The sequence below is a fragment of the Marmota monax genome, unplaced genomic scaffold, assembly GCF_021218885.2.
Source record: "Marmota monax isolate L192 unplaced genomic scaffold, Marmota_monax_Labrador192_F-V1.1 WCK01_AAM20220418_F8-fsc00021, whole genome shotgun sequence".
NCBI lineage: Eukaryota > Metazoa > Chordata > Mammalia > Rodentia > Sciuridae > Marmota > Marmota monax.
In genome coordinates, this window is record NW_026695228.1 from 15,249,088 (window position 1) to 15,276,497 (window position 27,410).

Consider the following 27,410-nt stretch of genomic DNA (forward strand, 5'->3'; position numbering starts at 1 on the left):
TGTAACACCAATTCTGGTTCTGATTGAGACAGAGTCAGCACACTCTTTCTTTCTCATTGAATACAACTAAAACCCTGGGACAGTATGTGTGAAGCAGCTACCTGAGGGCTCTGGAAGTAAAAGGCAGCAAAGCATACGGGGGTAGGATACCAGACCTAGAAGCACAAATGATCCAGAGGGGAGTTTCTTTCCCAGGACTCAGGCAGCACAAATCCTAGAACTAGCTATCAGAAAGAGGTCAAGGGAAGCCCTCTTTAGTACAAAGTGAAGGAAGAAGAGCCTGAAGTGAAAGAAGAAAATCATCTTTTTTTCCTTTTGTCTCCCAATCCTGTCTCCAGGCCAGTCCCACTTCTGGGGCTGTCCCCTTGTTGATAAATGGGGGCAGTAGGGGTATGGGAAAGCACAGAAATGCTAGTAGCTAGGTAAATAAAATAGACTAATTTCATCTCTGTAAGTTTTTAAGACTTATAATGTTTGTAAGCCAAAGCTTTAACAGTGATGGAATTACCAGTTTTGTAGGTGTAATTCATAAAGGCTGCAATTTATAAGTGGGGAGGGTGAGGGACCTATGTGGTGACAATACTTCTACGTTCCACTTGACGTGGTAAAACACTAATCCTAAATAGACTCTAAAAAGGTGAGTATGTATTTTGTAATCACTAAAGCAATCACTGAAAATCCAAAGAAAAATAGTCCATCAGCTGTCAGTAGCCTGTCACTTGTGGCTTGGTTTAAAAACATGAACTGAACCAGTCAGACCTCTCTCTGGATTTAAGCAGTCCCTGTTATCCTGATGAGGCCATCAAGGAGTCTGAAAGTTGGCCAAAGCAGCTTGTGGCAAAGAACAATGGACAAACCCAGGAGGAGGGAGCAGCCCAGGTTCTCCCTCCAGGCTCTGCTGGGATAAAGATGGGTCTCCTGCTCCCCCTGGTGCCCATCAGCTTCTCGACAGCCTTGCGAAAGTATAAGCAAGCTGCCCCTGGAGCAGCTGAGTCTGAAGCCAGGTTGTGTCTATCCTCACAACACAAAACTTATCTACAGGGTTTTTGTTTTAGATAGAAAAGGCCAAAGAATGGGATATGCACCAGGGATTTTAGGACACCAAATTCTTCTTGTTTTTCAATTCAGCATTGACTGATCAGATCTTAGTTCTGAGCATTTATTTTCAAAAGCAGGGAGTGATGTTGGCAGGCGCTGGGTCAGCTCTGTTGCTCTCTATGATTGGTAATACCTACTTTCTGGTATTTTGGCCTCTTGGGAAATTTTCAGTGGGTGTACACATGACAGAGCAAAATCGGGGCCAGAACTCCACCAAATCTGCAGGGCTAAGGTCAAATTTATAACCGCAGGGCCAATGTCCTGCTCACACCCACAGGGTCAAGTTCATCCCCAGCCCAACAAAACCAAGGACCACAGGGCCAAGGTCTCCACCAACTGAGCCAAGGTCCAGCATAGACTCTGCTGAGAGAAGCTGGGTCCCAAGAACTTCTCCCAGAATGACCAATGTCCTTCCTGGAAGCAAGGCAGATGCTGTAGAGTTAAAGTCTGCTTCTATTGGGCCTTCTTAAACATCCTTGATGTGATGTTTGAGCCAGAGCACCAAGGAGAAATAGATCCTAAACAGGTTTGTGAACATGATGGAGACCCTGGCTGGGTCATCCACATTGCCTTGATGATTGCCTACTGCTTTTGCTGCCCCTACTGTTCCTTGGCATGCAGGCCTCCCTGGCTGCTCTCTTCTTCTACCCTCTGCCTCACTTCCAGAATTCATCTGGACAAACGTCACCACAACTGACCCTTGGCCCTATCTCTTGGGCACCTGCCTTCTGGAACCATGCTAACTCCCCTGGACTTCAGGGCAGGACTGTTGCAACAGTGGTGGAGCTACCTGTGAAGGCAAGTCTGTCCTCTTCTATTTTCTTTTTGAGGTGCTTGATTTCAAAGTCCCTTTCCTTCAGCAACTTATACAATCGCCCGTTCTCATCCACCGTTTCTCTGAGCTCCTCCCGAAGTTGTTGGATCTCATCTTCAAGCACCCTGTGAGGCAAAAGAGGAATTACTGCTCCTCCCTAGGGGCAGGTGGGCAGGGGTAGGGCCTCTCCTGCCCAGGCTTGTGGTACTTGGGTACTAGGTGGTGATAAGAATTTGTTTGTACAAAATAGGAAAGAGAAACTAATGAAAGACTTGAGCAGATTTTAACACACTGTTCTCGGATCTGAGTGATTAAGCAGGTATTCCCCACATGAGTGAAAGGAGAATGAAGGTTTGAAAAACATTGTTTATTAGTTGGCTTCAAGACACTGATATAAAACCTGACTCAGGAAATTGACACAACTTTCAAGCATCCAAGGGACATGCATAAAAATGAATTGTAGGCTGCAAGGCAATCTGAGCAAATTCCAAATAAAGATATCAGAGAGTTAATTTCCCCTAATGGCAATTGACTAAATTAGAAATCAATATTTAAAAAATTAGCAAACACCATCATATATTTGGGACTTAAAAAACCTGATTTATATATTGTATTATGAAGCATTTAGAACAGACCACACAAGCTATATCAAAACTTGTCAAAGGCAGCTATAATTAAGGCTATGATTTTCTTTCCATTTCTTTAGCTGCCTTGCAAAAGTCTGGATATTGTTTTAAACACACACACACACACACACACACACACACCCCAAATAGGAATTTTCTAAGTCTTAGGTTGAGGCTAGTTTTCCAGGTTTTAGGTAAATTTGACAGAAAATTAGAACAGGAGGTTAATTCTGTATATTCCAGATTGTACTGGAAGGGTCCTTCAGAACTCTAAACCACTAAGAAACCTGTGATCATGTCTGTTAGGCAGAGAACAGACTCCCTAGAGACAGTTGCTAGCAAAGTAAATATTTTGTAGGTTACAGTAATTATTAGGTAACAGTTCTTGTTATTATTGCTGCTATTATTATTATTATTATTATTATTATTATCATTATTATTTTATAAATGGTTCTAGTCTCCACTAATTTAAGTTTCTCTGGTTTGGGATAGATCATTTGGAAATAGGTCTGAGGTTAATTTGAGCTTATATATAGAAGTTTTATGTTTTTTTCCCAATTGTTGACAATTATTTTTTTCCAACTGACATTTTTAAGTAGGTCATTTAAAAAATGAGAAATCATAAAAAAGTAAAATTTGAAGATGGAGAAAAGAGACTCTGGGAAAAATCAGAAGCAGAGACAGCTCAACAATGCTTGCACTTTTTATGGCAAAATGATTAGCAGAAGATTTTGTATCAATGCAGTCTCCTGCTTCCAATAGCCTTATAGATCCATGTGCATCTGTGTAATACTGTTGAATATAAAACACACTAAGAAGATTCTGGATACCTTTCAACTTTTCCACCAGCTGTAAAAAAGCCAGGAATCTACCAAGAGCTTCTTTAGGACAGGGTGTGTTTATGCGTTGCTACATGTGAGGAAAGGAAAACTGGAAGAGCAGAATAAACTGGACGAGCAGAATGGTCCTAGATGGGATTTGGAGCAATGATCATATAAAACCATTAGTCAGCCAACCGGTTCTTAGAGACGCACACAGTTTACACCAAGGACTGTGAAGGAAAATCCAACGTATAAACCACACCTTTAATGAGTTTAAACATGTTCCCTTTGACTGTAAACTGATTTTAAAATACATTTCATATCTATTTACGTTCGCAGGAGCACAGCTTTATCAGATGCAACAGTCTTTAATAAAAACCTCTGTATCAAAACCACTTTCAATTTAAGAGGCTACATTGGGTCAAGCTGAGCTGCTGGATGCCTGCACCTGTTTCTCCCCCACCACCCCTACCTTATGTAATGTTCCTGGAGAGGTCAAACTTGCATTTACCTCTGCTCAAAGATGTTTTTCAAGTTTTGCTCCTCTGTGTGGAGAAGGTTGAGGCCATCAGAGATCTCCATGGATTCTTTTTGGTCATCATCTCTGCTTTCCTGTTCCTTTTCCTTTTCCCTCTTTTTCTCCATCTGCTGCTGTAACCTTCTGTGCTGCAGTTCCTGCATCGCCTTGAACTGGAGCCTCAAAGTGTCCTGTGAGCCTTCGTCGGCTGCCATCTTGCCTAGGAGTCAGCAAAGAAGCCTAAATCAAACTCCACACTGAGTACTCAGGTACACGGTCAGCCTTGTCTGCAGCCTGGAGTTTGTTGTTGAGCTTTGCCTGTGTGTCCATGTGTGTCCATGCAAATACTCAGGAGCCCCATTGCCACTTTGGATCATCTGAAACCCAAAGCTGAGCTGAGCCTCCTCCCCCAGCCCTGGACTTGCCACCAGACTGCACATGGCATCAGGATGCTCCCCATTATGCAGATATGATATTTGCCTGTCTCTTAAGTCACTGGCTCTCAACTCTAGCTGAACATCAGAATCTCCTGAGAGGTCCTAAAATAGAAGAATGCTTGGACCCTTCCCCAGATCAATTAGATCCCAATGTCTAGGAATGGGGCTATGCATCATGACTTCCTTTTCTCTTAAAATTGAGGTATAATTCACATACAGTAAAGTGCATAAAGCCTGAGTACACAGCCCAGTGAATCCCCCAGGTGTGTGCTTCTGTGGTGACCCACTGCTGGGGCTTAGAAAATGAAACCTCCAACTCTGGTGTTTTGGACCTGCTGAGTTTAAAATATTTAAGAATCAAGATCTTTCAGGCCTATTCCATCCCCCACTCCCATCTCTTGGTCTTATTTCTACTCCATAGGCACAGGAAAGGGCTTTTGCTGAATATAGTATGTCACCCTGAAACTCATGTTGAAATTTAATCTTTGTTGTGAGGTACTAGGAGGGTAGAAACTTAGAATCTGACTGTGGTGGTGTTTAAAGGTGATACCTTTGAGAGTTGATTTAGATTAGATGAGGTCATTAGGGTAGAGTTCCCATGACTGAATTCTAGTAGCTGTATAAGAGGAGGGAGAGAGACCAAAGAGACGCATGTATACACATGCTCCCTATTTTTTGCCATGTGATGCCCACACCCCCTCAGACTCTGACAGCGAGAAGGTCATTACCACAGCCAAGCACAGTGGTGCATACCTGTAATCCCAACCACTCCAACTACTCAGGAGGCTGAGGTGGGAAGATTGTTGAGTTTGAGACAGCTTAGGCAACAGAGCAAGAGGCCATTACCAAATATAGCCTCTCAACCTTAGATTTCCAGCATTGTGAGTCAAAGTCAACTTCTTTTCTTTATAATTCACCCAGTCTGCAATATGGTGTTACTGGCAACAGAAAATGGACAAAAATACATGCATCATCCAATAGTCATATATCCTAATTCTCCATAAAAGTCATCCAATCTGTCCCCATATCTCCCCACAACACACACACCCAGTTCTCATTAGCATGCTTATAACCACCTCAGCCACTCCCTCTCCCTGGAATGATCCTCTCTCAGACATCCACCTCACTACTTCCTCTCAGATGTCATCTTGTCAGAGGCCCATCTCACATTCTATTGGAGAAAGCATCCCTGTCCTCACTCTGCATACCCCTTACTGTTTTTATCTTTCTCCATAGCACTCAGCTTCACTTGACTAATTTTGTATTTATCTGTTTATTTGTTGACTACCTGTCTCCCTCCCCACCAGCTTCATCATGGTGGGCCCTGTGCATTGCTCACTGCCCTATCCTCAGTGCCTCTATCAGGGCCTAGGATATGGCAGACTAAATTGGTTCCTACGTCCTCGCTGCCCACTCCTCCTGGCCCCACTTGTAGTCCATCATGCACTGGTTGAGGGACTGGTTTCTCTAAAGTACAGCTTTGAACTTGACATGCCTCTTTGCAAAAAACAAAAAAATAAAACAAACAAAAAAATGAGATGCTCATTAGCCACAGAACTAAGTCCAAAAGCATTAAAAAAAAAACTTTGGGGTATTTGGCCTCAGTCTCTCCTTCTAGCTTGTTTTCCTTTCATAATGCTAAGTTCTAATTAGTTGTGTCCACTTGCTCCTTTGTCCTATATAAGCCCCCTGCCGTAGGATTAAATCTTGCTGGTCCTCCTGGCCCAGCACTAATACCACGTCCTTTCCTGATCCTCCAGGAACAGTACTTTCTGCTTTAGCCATACCTTCCTGATACACCTATCTCTATTTTATGGTCCCACAACCTCTACCCAGTGGTTCTTAAACTTACTTCCATTATGAATCTGCAAGGATACAATCTAAAAATACTGATTCCCAGGTCATATCCCTAGAGAATCCAACTTTGTTATAACAGTCTGGAGTGGAGACCAGGCATGGAGCTTTGTAAGAGCTGCCCAGGAAGCTCTAACATGCTGTCTGTGGACTGAGCCCAGGGTTGGAGAAAGGTCTGGCCAAAGCAGGAGCTGGGACTATGTTGAAATTCCTCAGCAGATAGATTTGCCCAGTAAGAGAAACTGCACAGGAAACAATTAACTTGCAGGTCTGGTTTGTCTGCACTTTGCGTGTTCCAAAGAAAGGTTTTGCCCTTGACTTGCTGCTAGGAAATAACCTCTAAGCCCTTGGAATATCCTGCCTGGTTAAGAGTATCTTTCTTCAATTGAGGTCCTTGGAACACTGCAGATAGTCTGTGCTAAAAATGTGGGTGAGCACATGGTATCTGCTTGACCTCTGGAGGGGCTGGAGATTGAGTGACTAAAGTCAGCTATGCCAGTGGTCAGCCATTCCTTGGTGACCAGCTCCCAATAAAAACCCTGACCACCAACGTTCAGGTGAGCATCCCTAGCTGGCCATACTTGATGCATGTTGTCACATGTTGGTTTTAGGAGGAATAAACATTGTCTGCATGACTCTGCTAGAAGAGGACAACTGGAAGGTTGTGCCAGGTGTCTCCTGGACTCTGGCTTTCTTCTCTTGCTCATTTTTATCTGTAATCTTTCACTATAGTAAAGCATAACAGAGTATAATATGATGGCTTTTCTAAGTTCTATGAGTTCTAGAAAAAACACTGAAACCCGTGAACTTCAGGAATCCTGGAACATTTCTATTAAAAGTGTTATAGTCACAGCCACCTCAGTGGGTTCAAAAAGACGGGGATACCCAAGGATATAATGTAAACATAACAACTAGACTCAATGTTTTACATTTCAGGCAAATTGTACTCCATGTTTTAAATTTAGGCAGGGATCAGCAAACTTTTTCTGTTAAGGGCCAAACTTAAAAATAGTTTAAGCTTTGTAGGCTACATGTTTTTTGTCACAATTACTAACACTCTGCCATTGTAACAGAAAGGAGCCAGAGACAATGGGTAAACAATGGTTATGGCTGTATTTCAAAAAAACTTTACTACAAAAAGAGGCACTGAGCTGGATTTGAACCATAAGCCCTTAGTTTACCAACTTGATGTAGAGGAATTTCACCTGAAAAAAATTTCCAGGGATTGAAGCAAACCCTATTTCAGTCTTTTATTTGAAAATTTAACTAAAACAGTTTAAAAATAAATTTATCTTTTGATTCCCCTTCTTTTTGTAGATTACAAGGGAGAGACAATCATATCCTTCAGTTTCCAAACTGCGTTACCTTGGAAAGACAAGGGATGCGCTATTATTAATAATCACTCTTCATCAAAGCAGGCCAGGAAAACAAATTAGAGTGTGAAATAGTGGTTCTCATTCCTGCTGCATACTGGGATAACTAGGGATTCTGAAGGTGCTGAGGTCTGGGTGCCATGCCAGGGATTCTGAAGTCATTGATAAGGGTAGGGCCTGGGCATTTGGATGCTGCTGGTTTGGGAGGCCATATTAGTAGGCTGGACTGAGCTGACAGCACCTGGAGTTCAAGGTAGACTTGGCTCTCAACCAGATATGTGCGAGTTTTCTAGAACCCTCCAGGACTTAATCCCTTCTTCAGTTAAGCAGGAGATGATGGTACTGAGGTTACAGATGTGCAGTGAAGGGCAAATGCAAAGGACAGTGTGAAAACATTTTGTCAACTATGGACTGATAGAAACAGTATCTCTCCCTTTCTGTTGGTTTCTTTGGAGGACTCCCTTCCTCCTCTACTTTATCCAACATCCAGATTCTTATGGTGACACTAGTGACCCGCTAGCAGAAAGTCTTCCCTGGCTGCTTGGCCTAGTGACTAAATCCTAAAACACCACTGCTTCCAGCCTCTGTCCACATAGCCTCACATCACAGGGTCACCTCCCTTGACCTCATCCTCCCAGGACTTTCCTGTCTCTCTAGATACCTGATCCCTCCTCCCTAGCAACTTGGGTCTTGCACATTTATCCCATTAATCCATTCTGTACATAACCATCTGGGACCTTTCTAAAACAAGATCTAAGTGGCTCCTGCCTCTGCAAGACCCTGCCAGGATTCACGGGAGGAAACTCTGGCTAGCCTGAAGGCTGTACGTATCCCACAGGCATTTTTGTTCAACTCTTACAGAGCACTATGTTATGATTTGATTTTTTTGCCAACATTTAAATATCTATAGATTTTAATTAAATCCATATTTGCAGATTCTTTTATAAGTTAATAGGTATGGCAGTACTGGGCCTATAGTCCACATGGTCAGCAGGCACTAGGCAGAAGGAATTCCCTCTGGACAGGGGGAATTCTTCCCACTCAATCACTGTCCTGGCCACTTTTGGAAGCAGCAGCTGGCACATCAGCTGCCCACTATCATTGCACATAAAGGTTCTTTATCTTACACCTTCTGGATTCACCCACTTTCATTTCCTACTGGTGCCTGAAGATGCCTGGGTTAGTGGCTCTTGCTAAGGATCAGGCTCAGGGGCATCTCAGGCTTTCTTCAGCAACTTCCCTGCCTAGGATGCCTCTCTCCTATTACCTGAGTTGGCTCTTTACCTTTCCACTAACTCCCACTTAGTCTTTAGGGTTCCCCTAGGGGCATTCTGTGGACTCTCAGAATCTTTTGGACATCCCCTGGTCACTATACCTCCAATATTATAACTACCTATAATTTTATTTATATTCCCTTTACAAAGAGGTCTCTTAAAGGCAGGGCCTTATGTCTTATTCATTTATTAATTCTCAGCATCTTGCCCAGAATAGGCCCTTAATTAGTGTTCACAGAGCTATCACTGAATGAATGTAGCCAGTGCTCAAGAATGAGAGAAAATAAAGTTTGAAGAAGTAAATGAGTGAATGAACAACACAGTAAATTGTAAAGTTTTTTTTTCCTTTTCCATTCCCAATTTGCTCTTGAAGACACTGGAGAACCAATACTTCTTTGATGTTCACTGTGCTATGGGAAAATTACTTAATCTCTTTGCCTCAGTTTCCTCATCTGTAAAATGGTATGGTAATCACTGTGAACTTTCTGAAGAGGTTTATAAGGATTGAGAGAGCACATGGAAACTACTATCTTTATCACCTTATGAAATGGTGCCCTTGGCCCAATCCAATCTCTGGAAGATGGACAGTCATGCTTGCACTCACAGGACACCTGTGGATCAGACCAGCCCTCAGGGCACTGGCATCTGCTCTGTGCTACATAGGAAGTCATTAGAGATTTGGATTTATGTGGTGTTGGCTGTGGCCAGGGCATCTGTCTGTTTTTAAAGCTCCCCAGGTGAGTCTAATATTCAGGAGAGTGAGAATGACGGTGGAAAGTGCACTGAGAGGCTGGTTGGGCAGGGATGCTACAGGAGAGGCAGGCACCTGTCAGCTAGTCCAGCCTGGCAGGGAGGGAGGAGGAAGAGTACCTGAGTGGGAGCAGGGGGGTTTTCTGCTGGGAAAAGAGCACTGGCAGGCAGAATGTGGTGTGTGGGGAACTGAGAGAGATTCAGGATGGCAGGAGGTAGGGTGGAGATTTGAGGAGCTCTGGACTTCCTCCTGAGGTGCTGGGGATATTCAGAGGGTGCATACAAGATCACACTTGCCTTTCATGAAGCTGGAGGTCTAGCTGGGAGGGGGTTTCTGGAAAGGACTGTGGGCCGAAATCAGAGCTGTGGCAGTGCAGATGAAGAAAAGGGAGCAGGAACTGCCACCAAAGGACCAGAGGTGGTATGCAAAGGGGAAGGGGAAGTCTAGAGGGCTGAGGCCTGGGTTTGAATGCCTGGGGAGATGGTGGGCTCTGGCAGAGAAGCAATTTCCAGGCCGCAGGCAAGGTAGGTGGTAGACTGTTGGGCTTGAGACCGTGGGCCTTCCACATGGAGAGGGCGTGTATGCAGCTGCTTGGGTGGGTTTGAGCTCAGGAGAGAGCCTCAGGTAGCTGAGACCAAGGGTTTGGAGAGAGTGTAGAGTGAGAAGGGTGTGGCAAAGAAGGAAGGGGAAAATAGAGGAAGAAGAGACATCTGGGAGCAGACATCTGGGAGAGGTGAGTAGATGTCACTGGGTAGAGATGGGGACAGATGTGTGAGTCTGATTAGGGCAGACACCATGGAGACAGGAAGCTGTGGTTAGGAGCAGTGGGAGGGTGGAGGCCAAGGTCTCCTCAGAGATGGACCCCAAACCATATTCTTCCCTTTCTTCCTAAGCATCTTAATTGTAAGTCAAGGACAAAAGGATCTCAGTGGGGGCTGCAGACTTCCAGGTCAGAAAGGAAAATGTCTGCTTTTTCAAAGCACATAATAACACTGAAGGTAAATTTTTCAAAGTGCACCTTGACCCTATGCGATTCCTGATAAATCCATGACAATGTAGTACACATCAAAAACAGGTTCAAAGATGTGCCTGTCATTTGGGGGAATTCAGATAAGTGAATGGAAGGCTTTTGGTCACGTTCTACCTGCCCTGAAGGTAGACAGTATTGTGTTCATCTTTGAATCTCATCTCCACAGTACAAGCCAGCACATGCACACGTTGGGTACTAAATTAGCATTTATGTCATGATGAATAAACAATCCACAGCAGCAATTTTGACACTAAAGCACTAAAAGCACTCAACTTGAATCCATTAGCTCATGTAGAATGTGGGTCAAAGAATCAATGTGCAAATATTTATTGGTGCAACAGAGTTATAGACAGAGCTCTGTTCTTATGGAGCTTATGGTTTGGCAGGGGAGCAGACACTGATCAATTGACTATGCAGGTAAGTATACAGAGCTGTGATGCTCTGAAGGAAAGGTATGTGGTGCTGAGACTCTTTATCAGGGGTCTGGGGACCAGGAGGACCTCCCGAAATGAGAAGAGACCTGATGCACATGCAGGAGCTAACTAGAAGAACATTTGGGGACAGAGAGGCAGCAAGTGAAAAGTCCTGTGGCAAAACTGAACAATGGCACTGACCAATTTTTTGCACATCCAAACCATCAGCAAATTCTCTTGGTTCTTTCTTCAAAACATATCTAGATGCTGAACACTTCTCCACCTCAACCACCCTAGACCAAGAAGCATTGTCTACTTGGACCATTACCATAGCTTCCTAAAGCAGACTCTGTATTTACTCTTGCCCCCACCCCATACTCCAGTCTCAGCACCTTAGCCAGGGTGACCCTGCTACCTCTGGCTGAGACCATGCTTACCTCAGTACAAAACTAGAGCCTAGTGTAACCTGGCTCCCCTTCCAGCGCCCACTGCATTATCAGGGATGCTTGAAGCTCACAGCCTTCTGCACGGACTGCTCCCTCTACACTCTTCTCCAGTCATTCACATGGTTCCTTCCTTGACCTTGGATAGGTCTCCACTCATGGGGTATCTTCTCAGGATCACCTTCCCTGATCATCCTAGTTAATGCTGCATCCCCTCCCCTCCAGTCTTTCTCCCATGGGTTTAGTTCCCTTCATTGTATTTTTCACCATTTGACCTACAGCACAGCTGACCCATTCACTGTTTTTTTTCCCACAAGTATGTAAGCTACCTGAGGACACATATTTTTATCTATTTTATTCATGGCTGTATTCAGCACCTGTGACAGTAACTGGCACATAATAGGTGTTCAATAAATATTTTCAGAACAAATTAATGAATTTGGTTTTCTTTAGATCACCATCCTTAGTAGTCAACTAAGGCTATCAGTAAGTAATTGTGACTATAAAGAGGCTATCTTTAAGTAATTGTCATAAATGCTTACATAAGTATAATCCCTTAAAACCACTCTTAATAATATTTGTGCCTTCCACTTGTGGTACTCTGGGGCAGGGCCAGATCTTGTTACTTGCTCTAGACTTAAGTAGTAGAAGCTGAGATGCAGAGAAGTTCAAAACTTAAGGCTAACTAGAATTTCTGGTCTCTGATGTGACATGTAAAAACCTTAGAAGCTGCGGCTCCTGTCCTCAAAACAAGAAGAAAGCTGAAAAAATGGAAAATTGATAGTACTTGGATCTATCAGAGAACTGTGATATATGGCAAACTGAGCTGACAACTGGAAAGACAGGTGCATGCAGAGAATCACAGCCTACAGGGAATAGAAGCTCACAGCTAGAGTCAGTATCAATAGGGACACTTTAAACTGTACCTGATGACTTGCTGGAGGCTCAGTGTAGATAGCTTAGGAGATTAAAACTTGAAGGGGTCCAGCTTAGGAGGCCTTCATACTTTCATACGTTTTACCTCTAAGGACCCTACCAGGTTCTCACTATGAGGTCACAGGGAAGCCCTGACATACTCTTGGCAGGGAGAAGGGTAAAGTAACCATTCTGAAATATGCCTAGAGCTCTCTACTAGGCTCCTTAATGTGGACTGCCTTCAAGGGACACTATTTTATCAGAGTTTAGTTGATTGGAGTTTACTAAAACCTAATAATAGATTCAGGAAGGGGAAACACCCAACTCAGGCTCACTAGGATAGAGCTCTCTTTGTACGACTATAGAATGCTCCCCCTTCCTCCATACTTAGCACCACATCAATAGGATTCCTGTGTAACAGAGGGTTCCAGTTAAAGAACCATAAGCCTTGGACCCTATTTACAGAGTTTTTAGGAAAACCCATACAGGAGGGGAGACAGAAACAAGGACAGCAGAGGAAATTTTAGTCTCTTGACACCACAGCTACAGCAAATAACAAATATAGCCCAACTCCTAGCCAGATAAACATAAAACCTCACACTAAAGCCCTGTCTACCTCAGTTTAATTTACCTAATAGATCATGTCTGTATCTCAGTAAAAAATTTATCATGCATGGTAAAAGGCAAAACAAACAAATACAACAGTCTGAAAAGACAAAGAGAGCATCAGAACCAGAATCAAATATGAAGGCAATTATGGGAATTATCAGACCAAAAATTTGAAATAACTATGATCAATAGGCTAAAGGCTCTGATGGAAGAGGTGAACAACATGCAAAAACAGATGGTTAATATAAAAAGAGCGATAAAAACTAAGAGAGATTACATGGGAAATTCTAGAAATCAAATATACATTAATGGAAATGAAAAGTGTCTTTGATGAACTTATCACTAGATTGGCCACAGTGAAGAAGAATCAGTGAGCTTGAAGATGGGTCAAAAGAAACTCCCTGAACTAAAATGCAATGAGAAAAAGAATGAAAAATAAAGATAAACAAAACCCAGAAGAGAATATCCAAGAATGGTGGAACAATATCAAAAGTGTAACATGCAGCTGGCAGAAAGAAGTAAAGATACACTTGAATAAAAGAACACCATCAAACAACTGAAAGCAATGGACATTTATAAAATACTTCATTCAATGACAGCAGAACACACATTCTTCTCAAGCTCACATGGAACATTCACCAAGACAGACCATATTCTGTGACATAAAACGAATCTTAACAAATAAAGATATCATACGAAGTAAGCTCATAGGCTAGAATGAAATTAATTAGAAATTAATAACAGAAAAAAGTCTGGAAGTTCCAAAATATGTGGAGATTAAATAACATACTTCTAAATAACACATAAGTCAAAGAAGATGTGTCAAGAGTAGTTTTAAAAAATTCTGAACTAAATGAAAATAATGACCTTATTAAAATTTGTGTAATGCCACAAAAACAGTGCTTAGAAAGAAATTTATAGCATTGAATGCATATATTAGAAAGGGTGAAAGGTCTAAATTGGTCATTTAAGATTCTACCATAGAAAACCAGGAAAAGAAGAGCAAATGAAATCCAAAGTAAGTAGAAGAAAAGAAACCATAAAAATCAGAGCCAAAAATCAATGAAATAGGAAACAGGAAAACAATAAAGTAAAAAAACCCCAAAATTGGTTCTTTCAAAGCATCAGTAAAGTTGATAAACCCTTAGCCAAGCTACTCTCTCCAAACCTTTCAAAAACAAAACAAAACCCAACCCAGAAAAACAGCGCAAATTACTATCAGAAATGGAAGATGGACCATCACTACTGATTCCATGAACATTAAAATAATAGTGGAAGAACAACTTGATGCCTACAAATCTGATAACCTAGATGAAATGGATACAATCTACCAAAACTTACACAAGAAAACAGATTATCTAAATAGATTTATATCAATGAAGCAAATAGAATTAATAAAAACCTTCCAAAACAGAAAATATCAGGCCTGGATGTTTCACAAGTGAATTCTACCACGATTTCAGGAAAATGATACCAATTTTCTACAATCTGTTCCAGAAATAGAAACAGAATATTTTCTAACTCACTCTAACTTAATATCAAAATAAAGATATAAGAAAATAATTACAGACCAATAGCTCTCATGAACATAGATGCAAAAGTCCTTGAAAATTTTTAACAAATTGAATCCAGGAAGATAAAAAAAGAACTATACACCACAACCAACTAGGGGTTATTCTAGGTGTTCAGAGGTGGTATAAATTGGAAAATCACTTTATGTAATCCATCGCTTCAACAGGCTAAGAAGAAAAAATCACATGATCATATTAATAGATGCAGAAATGCATTTGACAAAATCCAGTACCATTCATGACAAAAACTCTAAGCAAAATATGAATAAAGGGGAGTTTCCTCAACTTGATAACGAACATTTGCAGCTGGGTCCAGTGGCATACACCTGTATTCCCAGTAACTTGGGAGACTGAGGCAGGAGGGTCACAAGCTCAGCACCTTAGCAAGATTCTGTCTCAAAATTAAAAGAAAAAAAATTTAAAAGGGCTGGGGATGGAGTTCAGTAGTAAACTGCACCAGAGTTCAATCCTCAGTACAAAACAAACAAACAAACAAAAAAACAAAACAAAACAAAACAAAAAAAAACAACCCAAACAAAACCCTATAGCTACTATTATACTATTGTACTCAATGATGAGAAACTAGATACCTCCTCTTAGACTGAAAACAGGCAAAGATGTTCCTTCTCTTCACTCTTATTCAACATAATATTGGAAGTTCTAGCTAATGGAATAAGACAAGAAAAGGAAATAAAAGATATATAAGTTGAGAAAGAAGAAATAATACTTATCCACAAATGATATGATTATCTACGTAGAAAATTCTAAAGAATCAATAAGCACAAATTCATAAATTTCAGTGAAAATAGCAAGGTTTCAGATATACAAAAGTCAAATGCCTTTCTATGTACCAGCAATAAGCAATTAGAAATTGAAATGAAAAACAACTATTTACATTAGTACAAAAAAGATTTAAATATGTATAAATCAAACAAAATACCTACAAGATCTATACGAAGAAAACTATGAAAATCTAGAAAAGAAATCAAAGAACTAAATATATATGTATCTCATAGTCATAGGAAGAATCAAGATTGTTCAGATGTCATTTCTTCCCAACTTGATATACAGATTCAATGTAATTATAATCAAAATCCCAGACAGTTACTTTCTGGATGGCAAAAAGTTGATATTAAAGTATATATGGAAAAGCAAAAGACCCAGAATAGCGAAAATAATATTGAAGAAGAGCATTAATCAAGACAGTGTACTATCAGTGAGAGAACAGACAAATAAATCTATGGAACCAAATAGAGCCCAGAAGTAGACCCACATAAATAGTCAACAGCTCTTTGACAAAGAAGTAAAGGCAGTCCAACTGATAAAAGACAGACTTTTCAACAAATGGTACTGGAACAAATGGACATCCACATGCAAAAAAGAAAATGCATCTAGACACAGACATGTCTCAAAAATTAACTCAAGCTAGGAACACAACTGAAATCCTAGTGTCTTAGAAGGGTGAGGCAGGAGGATCTCAAATTTGAGGCCAGCTTCAGCAACTAAGAGAGGCCCTAAGCAACCTAGTGAGACCCCCATCTCAAAATAAAAAATAAAAAGGGCTGAGGATGTAGCTCAGTGTGAAGTATCCCTGGGTTCAACAGCCATTACCAACCACCCCTTCCAAAATGAACTCAAAATAGATCATATATCTAAATGTAAAGTGCAAAAACTATAAAACTTCTAGAAGATAATATAGAAGCAAATCTAGGTGACCTTGTGTTTGGCAATGCATACAGAAAATCGAAAGCATGATCTATGAAAAAAATTGATAAGTTGGACTTCATTAATGTTAAAAAACTTATCTGCAAAAGACACTGTTAAGAAAATGAAACAGAAAAGCCACAGAGTGTAAGAAAATCTGCAAAACACATATCTAATAAAGGAATGTATCCAAAATATACAAAAAGTTTAATAAGAAAATATCTTGTTAAAAAGTTGGCAAAAGTTCTGAACAAACACCTCAAAGAAGATATGTTAATGACAAATGAGCACATGAAAAGATGCAAAAGATCATAGTTTATTAGGAAATGCAAATTAAAACAACAAGATACTGCTATGTATCTTTTGGACTCATCAAAATCTAGAACATTCATTTATTGCTGGTGGGAAGGCCAAATGGTAATGCCATTTTGGAAGATAGTTTTGACAGTTGTTTTCACATAGCTAGAGATTTACCATATGACCATATTTACCCAAATGAATTGAATATTACTCCATATAAAAACCTTCACATGAGGTTTTTATAGTAGTTTTATTTTTCATCATTAACCCAAATCAGAAACTACCAAGAAGTACTCTCATAGGTGAATGGATAAACTGGTACATTCACACAAACCATTGTTCAATGGTGAAAACTGAGCTATCAGGTCATGAAAAGACACAAAGGGAACTTAATTAGAATATACTGTGTGATTGCAGCTATATGACACTTGGAAAAGGCAAAATTATGTAAAAATAAAAGATCAGTGGTTGCCAGTGGTTGGAATTGGGGTGAAGGAATGAAAGTGGAGCCAAGGAGGACTTCAGGGCAGTGAAACTCTTCTGTGTGATACTGTAATGATAGATACATGGCATTAGACATTGATCATAACCCAGAGAACTGTACAACATAAAAAAGAATGCTAATATAAATTATAGATTTTAGTTAATGTTTTTCAATATAAGTTTATCAATGGTCAACAAATGTACCACACCCATGGAAGAGGTTGTTTAGAAGCAAGGAAATGGGGGTGGAGAATATATATGCAAACTATTTTCTATTCAATGATTTTGTAAATCTAAAATTGCTTTAAGAAATGGTTAATTTCGTTCTTTCTTTCTTTTCTTTCTTTTTTTTTTTTTTTAAGTTAAAGCTGCATGGAAAGAACTCTCGGCTCAGGAAGGACTTAGAGCCATGGGGCAGGGAGAGTGATATTTACTTAGGAGTCCTGTGGAGAAGCAAGGTCTTGAGACTGTTGAGTGCATAGGGGACAGGGACCAATGAAAGACTGAGTCCCTTGTAGTCACCCGCTTCCCTTGCCCCACCAGCCTGCCACTTTCTTTCCTCTTTCTCCCTCCCTCTCCTGCTTTTAAAAACTATGTTCTCTTTGATATTCCCAGGGGTGACAGGGTGATGTCTCGAGACGCCTCATTTAGGCACTGCTGGACAATGCCTAGAGGAGTTGGGTGGAGAAGTCTAGTTCGCCGGGTTGGAGTCCCGCTGAGTCCCTCTTCCCGTCCTGACAGGGTTAGGGAGGGAGGACTGGGATAAGGGGCTTGGATGCCACCTGGTCGCGCAGTTCCCGCTGCACCCTTGGAGCGATGGAGACTGCTCCTGGCAGTGCGCGGAAGAGAGCGCGGGTCAGGCGGACCAGAGTTCGAGTTCTCTGGGCAGGCGACCCCCCGGCGCCGCACTAACCCTTGTACCGCGCGGAAAATCAGTGTCTGTCGCGGGTGGGGACTGGGCGGAGGTGAAGATTCACGGGAGGAAGGGAAGAGACTCCGCTCGGCGCGGGCGGGTCTGGCCAGCGTGTGCGCTCGGGCTCGGGTCCTGCCCCGGCGGCTGCGAGCTCTACCGGCTCCGCCCGGCCCGGCCCGGGCCCTGCCGCCTTCCCAGGCACTCACAGCGGTCTCTCTCCTTCTCCCTTCTAGGGTCGCCGGGCTTCGTCACCTCTTCCGGACGCGTGCACGCGCTGCCCTGGCAACCGTCACCAGGGAAACCAGCAACGTCGCACTTATGACGTTATCACTGCTCTACGGGGGCTCGAGAGAGCCTTTAAGCTCTGAAAGTGACAGAGGCGCTGCGCAGCGTGTTGAGGTGGTAGCAAGTAGACATGGACATTGGCGCGGTGAACTGGGTGGAAGAGGTCGTGGAGTGCCTGCGACTTTAAATTGTCTGAAGTGTATTTAATTTTTTTTTTTTCTGAACTTGTGATTGAACCCAGGGGACGCTTTCACGACGTCCGCACTTTGAGAAAGGGTCTTGCTAAATTGTCCAGGCTGATCTCCAACTTGCAATCCTCCTGCCACAGCCTCCCAGAGTTGCTGGGATTACATGCCTGCCGCAAAGGGCAGGGCCTGAAGTGTGTTTTTTAGAAAGTTTTTGTGACGTTCTGCACAGAGATGCACATTTTGCTGTCCTGTAAAGAAGTTGGAAAATGGACAATTTCACCATGAAATTTAATGTAGCCATTCAGAATATCTTTGAAAAGTGTAAAACAGGGTGGTGGAAGGTTGAAAGCAAAAGCATTCTACTGTCATGAATAACTAATTAAATTTAAAAAAAAAGAGAGATAATTCACTTATATTTACTTCTTAAAAAAAAAAAAAAGTAAACTAAACGGGGACAGACCTGGATGGATCAGTAATGTTTTATTAAGCACCTGAGGGGCATATTTTCAAGAGAGAAAATGGCAACTGGTTATAATAGGGGTCTGAATTTTATAGGGTTCAGTTAGACTTGAATCAGCAGAATGTGTCAGTTGGGCAGTCAGGTCAGACACTGTTGCTGGGAAATGGTGAAAATCCAGAGCCCATTGTTTCCCTTCTCTTCCTGGGTGGGACCCATGTCCTCCTTTATTCCCTAGGGATTATGGTTCCCCTTTTTTCCCTGGGGGTTGTTGTTTTCCATATTGAGGTGGCACACCTGTAATCCCAGTGGCTTGGGAGGCTGGGGCAGGAGAATCATGAATTCAAAGCCAGCCTCAGCAAAAACAAGGCCCTATGAAAGTCAGTGAGACCCTGTCTCTAAATAAAATACAAAATAGGCCTGGAGCTGTGTTCAATACCTGATACCCACTTCAAAAAGAGGTTATATTATGATGGAAAGTGAAAAGAAAAAACAAAACCAAAAAACAAAACAAGACACAAATAGTACGCTAAATAAATAATTTGTTTTTTTTCAAACTAGGCACAAAATCAAGACTGATATACAGTGATTTAAAGTGGTTATATTTGTGTGGTGGAATTGCAGTACTGTTTTTGAAAATTCTCATGTTTCTCAAAACTTTTTTTCTTTTTTTTCCTCCATAGTTATGAGTATGTGGTACCAGACCACCACCAGCACTGCAGGTATAAACTCAAGACTTTCTGATAAAGAATGAACAGATCTTTCTGGTTGGGCTCCAGTTGCCTGCCTACTGAGCTGACGGGGACAGACCTGGAATCTGCATGTGATAGTGTTAGGGACAGACAGATGAGGATGGTGGAAACACGAGGTTAAGAGAATAATTCTATAAAATGGGCCTCCTATGCTGACCCCCAGATGCTTTTTTTCCCAAGAAGCAATTTACCTGCAGCCCTGCCTGGCCTAAATGGTTAGGATATGTCACATTCCTTAGCAAACTGCCTGTTCACTGGAGGAGAAATGCAGGCCCAAAATAATTGATAAGAGGGACCCAAGTTACCCTGAAGGGGTAGACTTTGTGACCAGATTCTGAAACTCTGGGAGATAAGGATTCCTCCTAACCATAAAATCTGTAGGAACTCATGGTTCTAATTAGAACTGGTCAGCATGGGCCAAAGTGATCTAGAGTTGTCATGGCAGTGGGGACTTGAAAATCTGATGTCATCCTGCTGTCAGTCAAAAGTCAAAAGGTGGACCTGGGCAGGACTCTCAGAAAACTTCTCTGGGAACCCCAGTAAAACTGGAGTGCAGGACAGGCACATTGTCTCTCTCCTCTTTGAGGGGACCTACTGTCTCCCTTGAGAGTGACTCCTTTGCCTTTTCCTATCCTTTCTATAAACTCATTTCTGTTACTCTGAGAGACATGTCTGAAATCTTTCTGACTTGGTTGCAAGAATCAGCGTTTGAAGGGCAGATCTTTGCACTGCCTCAGTTTCTTGGAAGCTTCCAGCTCTGTAACAATAGCAAAGGCACAAGATGAAGAGTGGGATTCAGGTACATATATGAGCCTCAAGGGGTAGGGTCTTTTACACGGGGCATCATTCATTCATCTCAGGATCACAAGGGGATTATGCGGCATGGGATAATGAACAAACAGCTAGATCTACTAAGAAGGCTTCTGAAAAAACACCATTCCCAACCCAAAGCCAGGTTTCCATTAAGATAAGAACAATCTATGACAAAGTTAAGGCTGCAGAATTTCAGAATAGGCATTCTAGAATGCCTTAGAAGAAGGGAATTGGTTACATTTGTGCCAGCAATCAAAAGATTCCCTAGCCCCCAGGACACTTTGCCACTGAGCCCCTAGGCCCCTCAGCGTTTTTTAAAAAAATTTGAGATAGGTTCTCACTAAATTGCCCAGGATGGCCTTGAACTTAACCTTTCTGCCTCAGCCCCCCGATTTGCTCAGATTACAGGCATGTGCCATAGTGGCCTGCCAAGAATTCCTTTTGACAAGGATTTTCCAGTAATCCATTCTTATGAAACCAGCAATGACTTTTCTCTAGGTTTGTTATCTTTCCACTGCTAGTATTGAGGCTTTCCAGCCATTTTTTTCCTGATAATTTTTAGTCTCTTGAGAATTTTCTTTAGTTTATAAACCTAATGTTTTATCATCTAGGAAGTCAAGGGAAATTGGGTCACCAAAAACTTCCTCTGGTAGACTGTCCAGATGTTTGTTAATCCCAGCCTGCTTTCTGTTTCTCTTACCAGAATTACTTGTAGGATATTGCTCTTAAATCTGAAATGTTTATTGAGATGATTATACATTCACATGCAGCTGTAAAAAAACAATACAGAGATCCTCTATACACTTTACAAGTTTAACCAATGGTATCATTTTGCAAAACTACTCTACAATATCACAACCAGGATACTGACATTGATAAAATCCACTGATCTTATTTCCATAATTTTTCCAATTATATATTCCAAATATTTTTCCATAATTTTACTGTATTCATTTTTGCATTTAAAATACATAGATTCACATATCCACCACCAGTAATATACTGAACACTTTAATAAATAACACAAGAATTGCTCTTTTGTGTTCTTAGGTCTATTGAGGGACATCTGGGCTCTTTTCAGTTTGGAGCAGTTAAAATTAAGCTGTTATGATCATACATGTACAGGTTTTTGTGTGATCATATTTTCATTGCTGTGGAATTCATGCCTAAGTGAGCAGTTGTTGACTACATTGTAAATGCATAGTTTTTTATTTTCTTTTGAGATGGTTTATCTCACTATGTTGTTCAGGCTGGCCTCAGCCTCTGAGTAGCTAGGATCACAGGCACATGTCCTCACACCTGGCACATATTTAGTTTTTCTTTCCCTTTTTTTTTTTTGGTTACTGGGATTGAATTTAGGGGCACTTGACCACTGAGCCTCATCTCCAGCCCTATTTTGTATTTACTTAGAGGCAGGGTCTCACTGAGTTGCTTAGTGACTCACTTTTGCTGAGGTTGGCTTTGAACTCCTGATCCTCTTGTCTCAGCCTCCTGAGCCGCTGGGATTACAGGCGTGTGCCACCATGCCTGGACATAGTTAGGTTTATAAGAAATTGCTAAATTGTTTTCTAGAGGGACTAGACACATGATCAAATCAACTAACAACACATTTCTTAGAATTTATTCCTGTGATTAAGTGACCTGTGACTTACTTATAACCAGTGTTCATAGCAGTACTTGTATATCAGTGTTCATAGCAGCAGTATTCACAACAGCCAAAATGTAGAAGCAACCCAAGTGTTCCAATAGGTGAACAGATAAGCAAAATGTGATATACACACATACTGAATATTATTCAGCCTTAAAAACAAATGAAATTCTGATATATGCTACAACATGAATGAACCTTGAAATCTTATGGTAGGTGAAATGAGCCAGGCATAAATGGACAAATATTGTATTATCTACCCACATATATATCAAGAATGGACAAGTTCATAGAGAAAACCAGAAGAGGTCATGGGGGTGGGGAAAGGAGAAATTGGAGAGTTTGTGTAATGCTTGTGCAGCTTGGGATGATGAAAAATTCTAGGGTTGGATAATAGTTGCACAGTATTTTAAGTATCTTTTAGTTCCAATGAATTAGACATCTAAAAATGGTTAAAATAGTAAATTTTATCTTGTGCAGAGTTACTGCAATATTTTTTGTTAAGAAACCGAGCATCTTTTTGTGTGGGTCTAACTACTTTTCCTAATTCCTAAAATAGATTCTTTCCACAGTTCCCCACAGTACCTTTATCCATGCTTATTTATCTTCTCTTTTATCTTAAAATATTTTTAGTTGTAGGTGGACACAATATCTTTATTTAGTTTATTTATTTTTATGTGGTGCTGAGGATCAAACCCAGTGCCTCACATGTGCTAGGCAAGAGCTCTACCACTGAGGCACAACCACAGCCCTTATATATCTTCTTAAAGATAATAGGATCACCAAATAGTTTCCCTCACTGAAATTATTCTCTCTCCTACAAATAAGCAATATGATCAGTGGTTCTACTTACTATCAGAAATGAAACTGAATTGAACAAAATCAGAAGGAATTGCTGGATTTAACTGTCATTAGTCAAATCACAAACCTCAACTTCTTTCATAAATAGCAATATTATCCTTAATCAAATAGGTCATGAAAATGCTTTGTAAACTGTGTACTGCTCTTTAGTTACTTGTATTATTTTAGTAGTAAGGCATTTTATCTTTATTACTATAGATTTAGCTGTTTTGCCTCATTTTGGAAGTGCTACAGCCTAAAACCATGGTCCCATTTGGCCTGGTTTCATTGTTCTCCATTTTGAATCTTTTCAGGTCTAAAATACAATTTGGTTTTTATTCTGTGAGTCTCTTTGGGCTAGACTTGAGTCATGGTATTGATGACAGGTAAACCAGGAACACTAAGGCACTAGTTTATATTCAGGTGTTGTGGCCTGTATCCAAAGCTTCTCCCTTCTCATAATTCGACACTCATGAAGATAAGAGTCATCACAAAGGTAATATGAGCCTGAATTAAGAGCAAACAGAAGCAAATTGCCTTATTTTTGGCCTAAGATTAAGCCTGATTAAATTATACTGCTCAACACTTATTAACCCACGTAGATAAAAAAATGTTCATTTACTCCAGGTTCAAGCCCCTTCTTGATGGACGTTCTGCAATGGATTTGGCTTTGTTGGCCATTAACCTCCAACAGACTCCCCCAGCACATTTTGTGTTTTAGCTTAACATCGTTTTGGCCATTATCAAGTCTTATTTTACCCATGGAGCTATTCTAAGATATGTTTATATGTATGGTGATCTCAGTCATCATGTTGACTTTATTAAAAAACTCAATGTTCTGCCAAGACTTAGCAATCCTTAGTCCCAAGGAACTCCTTGATGGATGAGATCTACCCTGGTTTTCCACCAAGCCTTCCGCACAATAGATGAATAATGTAATTTTCCTCCCTAATTTCTCAGTTTTGTTCTTGGCTCATATGTCAGTCTTGCAAAATATTTGGATGAGTCACCTGATTTCAGTAATTATCTGTTTCTGTCCTGTTGATGAGGTCCCCAAGGCTTCATGCACTTACTGTATTTACCATCTCCATAGTAAAGAGTATATGTAGGTGAGACCTCCTCAACCTCCTTCTTAGAAAGGCTGAAACAATATTGACTAGCATTAGGTGGCAAAAACAGGTGAAGGGCCTAGTGATGGCAACAGGGAGAGGAAAAAGGACAAAACTGAATGATGAGAGAGATTCTGCTAATGAAAAACGGATAGGACTTGGTGATTGGTTTAATGATAAAAGAATAGGAAGAAGGAAAGATGCCCAGGAGATGACAGTGAGCAAGGGAGGTATTGCTGACAAGATGAGTGACCTAGGAAGGGCCGCCAACAGGGAAGACAGCAAATATGGTATGAGATGAGGTGAGATTAAACATCATTGAAAGGCGTGATGGCAAAAATTTACTCACTTAGTTTCACCAAGGGAAAAAATCATCAATGTTATGAAAACTCACAGAGAGGACTTGATCCTGGGTTCCTCCAAGGGGGATAACCACATGCTGACCTCTATTCTAGACCCATCTATCACTGCTGAATTTAGAAGAAATTTGCCTCACTTTGTTATTGCTAAAAACAAATTCTTTCTTCTCTCCTTAGTGTTTAAGGGTTAAAAGTCTCTTTTTTTTGGGGGGGGGGACTGCAAATAAAAAACTTAATTTCAGAACCTGAATCCATCATTTATACAGTCTCTCTTTATTTAAGAAGGAAACAGCTGCATGTACAGGGCTGGTTCTTCCCCTACACTGATCCCAGGTGAAAGCATTTACTGGGAAAATAGCAATCCAGTCAAGGCTGGCACACATTCAGTTTACCTTTTGAAATTTGAAGGGCTTTCAAACAGGAAAAGCATATAAAGTTATTGACAATCCCACTATTGGATAACTTTAGATCAGCATGGTTTTGGCCTAGTAGCTATGATGTAGCTAGGGCTATAGATTTACATGGGGATGAAATCTAAATTCAACTTCCTCAAACTATATGAGCAGCAGGCTCATCTGTGAGATAAGAGGCAAGACCTACATGAACCAATCCTCTCATGGTGGAGCTTGGACCACTCCAAAATTCTGGCTTTGTGTTAAGGAAAACTATACTTAGGGACTCAACTATGGACTCAAATTCCAACTCTAACCACTAGAGGTCGCTGTTGCTCAGAAATTAGAAATAGGTATAGTCATCTCTGGGTAACTTCAGCAGATAGGTCCCAGGACCCCTTGTGAATATCAATATTCTTGGATTGTCAAGGCTCTTATAAAAAATCGCATAGTATTTGCATATAATTTATGTAAATACTCGAATAAGTTGTCTCTAATTATAATACATAACTCACTCTCTCTCTCTCTCTCTCTCTATATATATATATATACACATAAACAGTTGTTAAATTGCTTTGTTTATTGACAAGAAAACAGAATCTGTACATGTTCAGTAAATACACATTTTTTTTCCCTGAACATTTCTAATCCAAAGTTGAATTCATGGATGTAGAACTTGCAGATATGGAGGGTCAACTCTAACTTTTTTCTAGGGGTGGCAGGACTGTGAATGTAAAAAACCCAAAACCTTCTCTAAATAATTCAACAAAAATATACTGGATACACCCACGCTTCAACATCCAACATTAAGCCAAGAAATCTAATTTCAATGAAAATCAACATACCATCTCCTTAAAGTAGAATATTGCTTTCTTGAGGAGACCTCTTCCAACCCCAACCCTGGGATAAGTCCTTCAACCAGATGTCCGCATTGCATCCCGTACCTAGTAGTGATCATGTAATAACTTATTTAAACCAGCCTCCCCTCCTAGACTTTATATGTGGAGAGGGCAGGGCCCATTTCTCCTGTGCTGCTGCATTCCTATACCTAACCCAGTAATAATGGCAACAGCAACCACCAATTGAGAATGTATCACATGCCATGTTGAGCCCTTTACACTTACTACTGCTATCTTGTCCTCATTTTATAGATGAGAAAACCATGGCTGTTTAGTTAGAAGTGGTGGAATCAGGATCCCATTCAATAAAACACAGTATCACAGCCACTTGAGCCACTTCCAAGAACTTCCACCCTATTCATCCAACTTATTTACCATTCCCTCCTTCAGGAAAGCACTCCCACTTATTTTCTCTTGATCATATAATGCTCATTATCATCTCAACACTTCACCTTTATTCTATCACAACCCTCTGCCATTTGTCTAGAAAAATGATTCTCAAGTTAATAATTAAACAAAATCAATAGGGTACCTATCTAGTAAAATGACAATTTTCTGAAAACATAGAGAACATAGAAAGATAAACACCAAGACTAGTATAATTGAACATAGAAAGATCATCACCAAGACTAGTATAATTGAAGTTTTGAACTTACTAAAGAATTTGAGCAGACAAGCAAAAAAAGAAAATCCCTTATTTAGGGGAAATTTCACAAGACTTAGGCTTCTCTAAGTCAATATTTACAATATTCCCAAGAAAAATGTAAACTAAGAATTTTATATCTAAATTGTTTTTTACTGTGTAAAGGTTACAGATAAAAATATTCAAACATGCAAAACTTTAGAGGAATTTTTCCATATGTCTTTCTTGAGGAAACTATTAAAAAACTATCATTAATTTCTGTCAACCAAGAGATTACTGAGAATGTTTGTCTGTTTTCAATGTTTAAATTGTAGAACCAGAGAGAAAGAAGTGTGCAAATGGCAGAACAGAACGTAAACATTATATATTCCCACAATGTAGAAATGAAACAACTAATAAAACTCTCGAAGGTAAGGAGAAAGAAGGCATGGGATATAGAATAAGTTCTCTGGTCATGTAATCTCTAATGGTTGGCAATCAAGGCCTATCAGTTAAAAGCTGAACTGACACATCAAATAGAAGTATAAGCATATTTAAAACAGTACAAGAGAAAACTCTTAGGAAATATTGGCTAGTATTAGAGGTGGAGGGGAGACTACACTAGTTTTAAATATGGTTCGTATGGCTGCACAGGGATGTGTGTCTGTAATCACTGTGACCCAGGAGGCGAAGGCATGAGAGTTTTAAGTTTGAGGCCAGCCACCCTTGGCAATTTAGTGAGATCCTGTCTTAAAACAAAAAATAAAAAGAACTAGAGTTATTGCTCAGTGGTAAAAATCCTTGGGTTCAATCCATAGTAGCAAAAACACTAAAAAAATAAAAGAAATTGCTCATATGAAATTATTAGTGGCTGCAAAGAATGTTACAACTGCCAGAACAAAAACTACCCACAAAGAAAGCATATCATATATTAAAATACCTTAAAATTCACCTAAATAGCAAAATATAATTAAAGTAAGGTACAAAAAAAGGGGGAGGACAAATTTCTGAAACTTATTCCCAAATTTGTTCCTTTATAAAAAGTTTATCTTTCACAAAACAATTGCTAAGATTGCCTACGAGCACCTTGTTATCTATCC

The 27,410-nt window shown here is 40.5% G+C and overlaps 1 protein-coding gene across 6 annotated transcripts in view; it reads right to left on the bottom strand.

Moving 5' to 3' along the window:
* Ccdc13 (coiled-coil domain containing 13) overlaps positions 1–18,281 on the bottom strand; it is a 52,225-nt gene extending 33,944 nt beyond the window's left edge. For 4 of the 6 annotated variants that reach the window (XM_058576524.1, XM_046437214.2, XM_046437217.2 and 1 more), the window contains exons 1-3: positions 18,153–18,281; positions 3,871–4,096; positions 1,889–2,037 (exon numbers count right to left, since the gene is read on the bottom strand). In XM_058576524.1, the coding sequence (XP_058432507.1) occupies positions 1,889–2,037; positions 3,871–4,091 (370 nt within the window). In that variant the 5' untranslated portion in view covers positions 4,092–4,096; positions 18,153–18,281. The other 2 variants (XM_046437215.1, XM_058576523.1) reach the window with 2 other exon arrangements.
* Between the last annotated feature and the right edge of the window lie 9,129 nt (positions 18,282–27,410).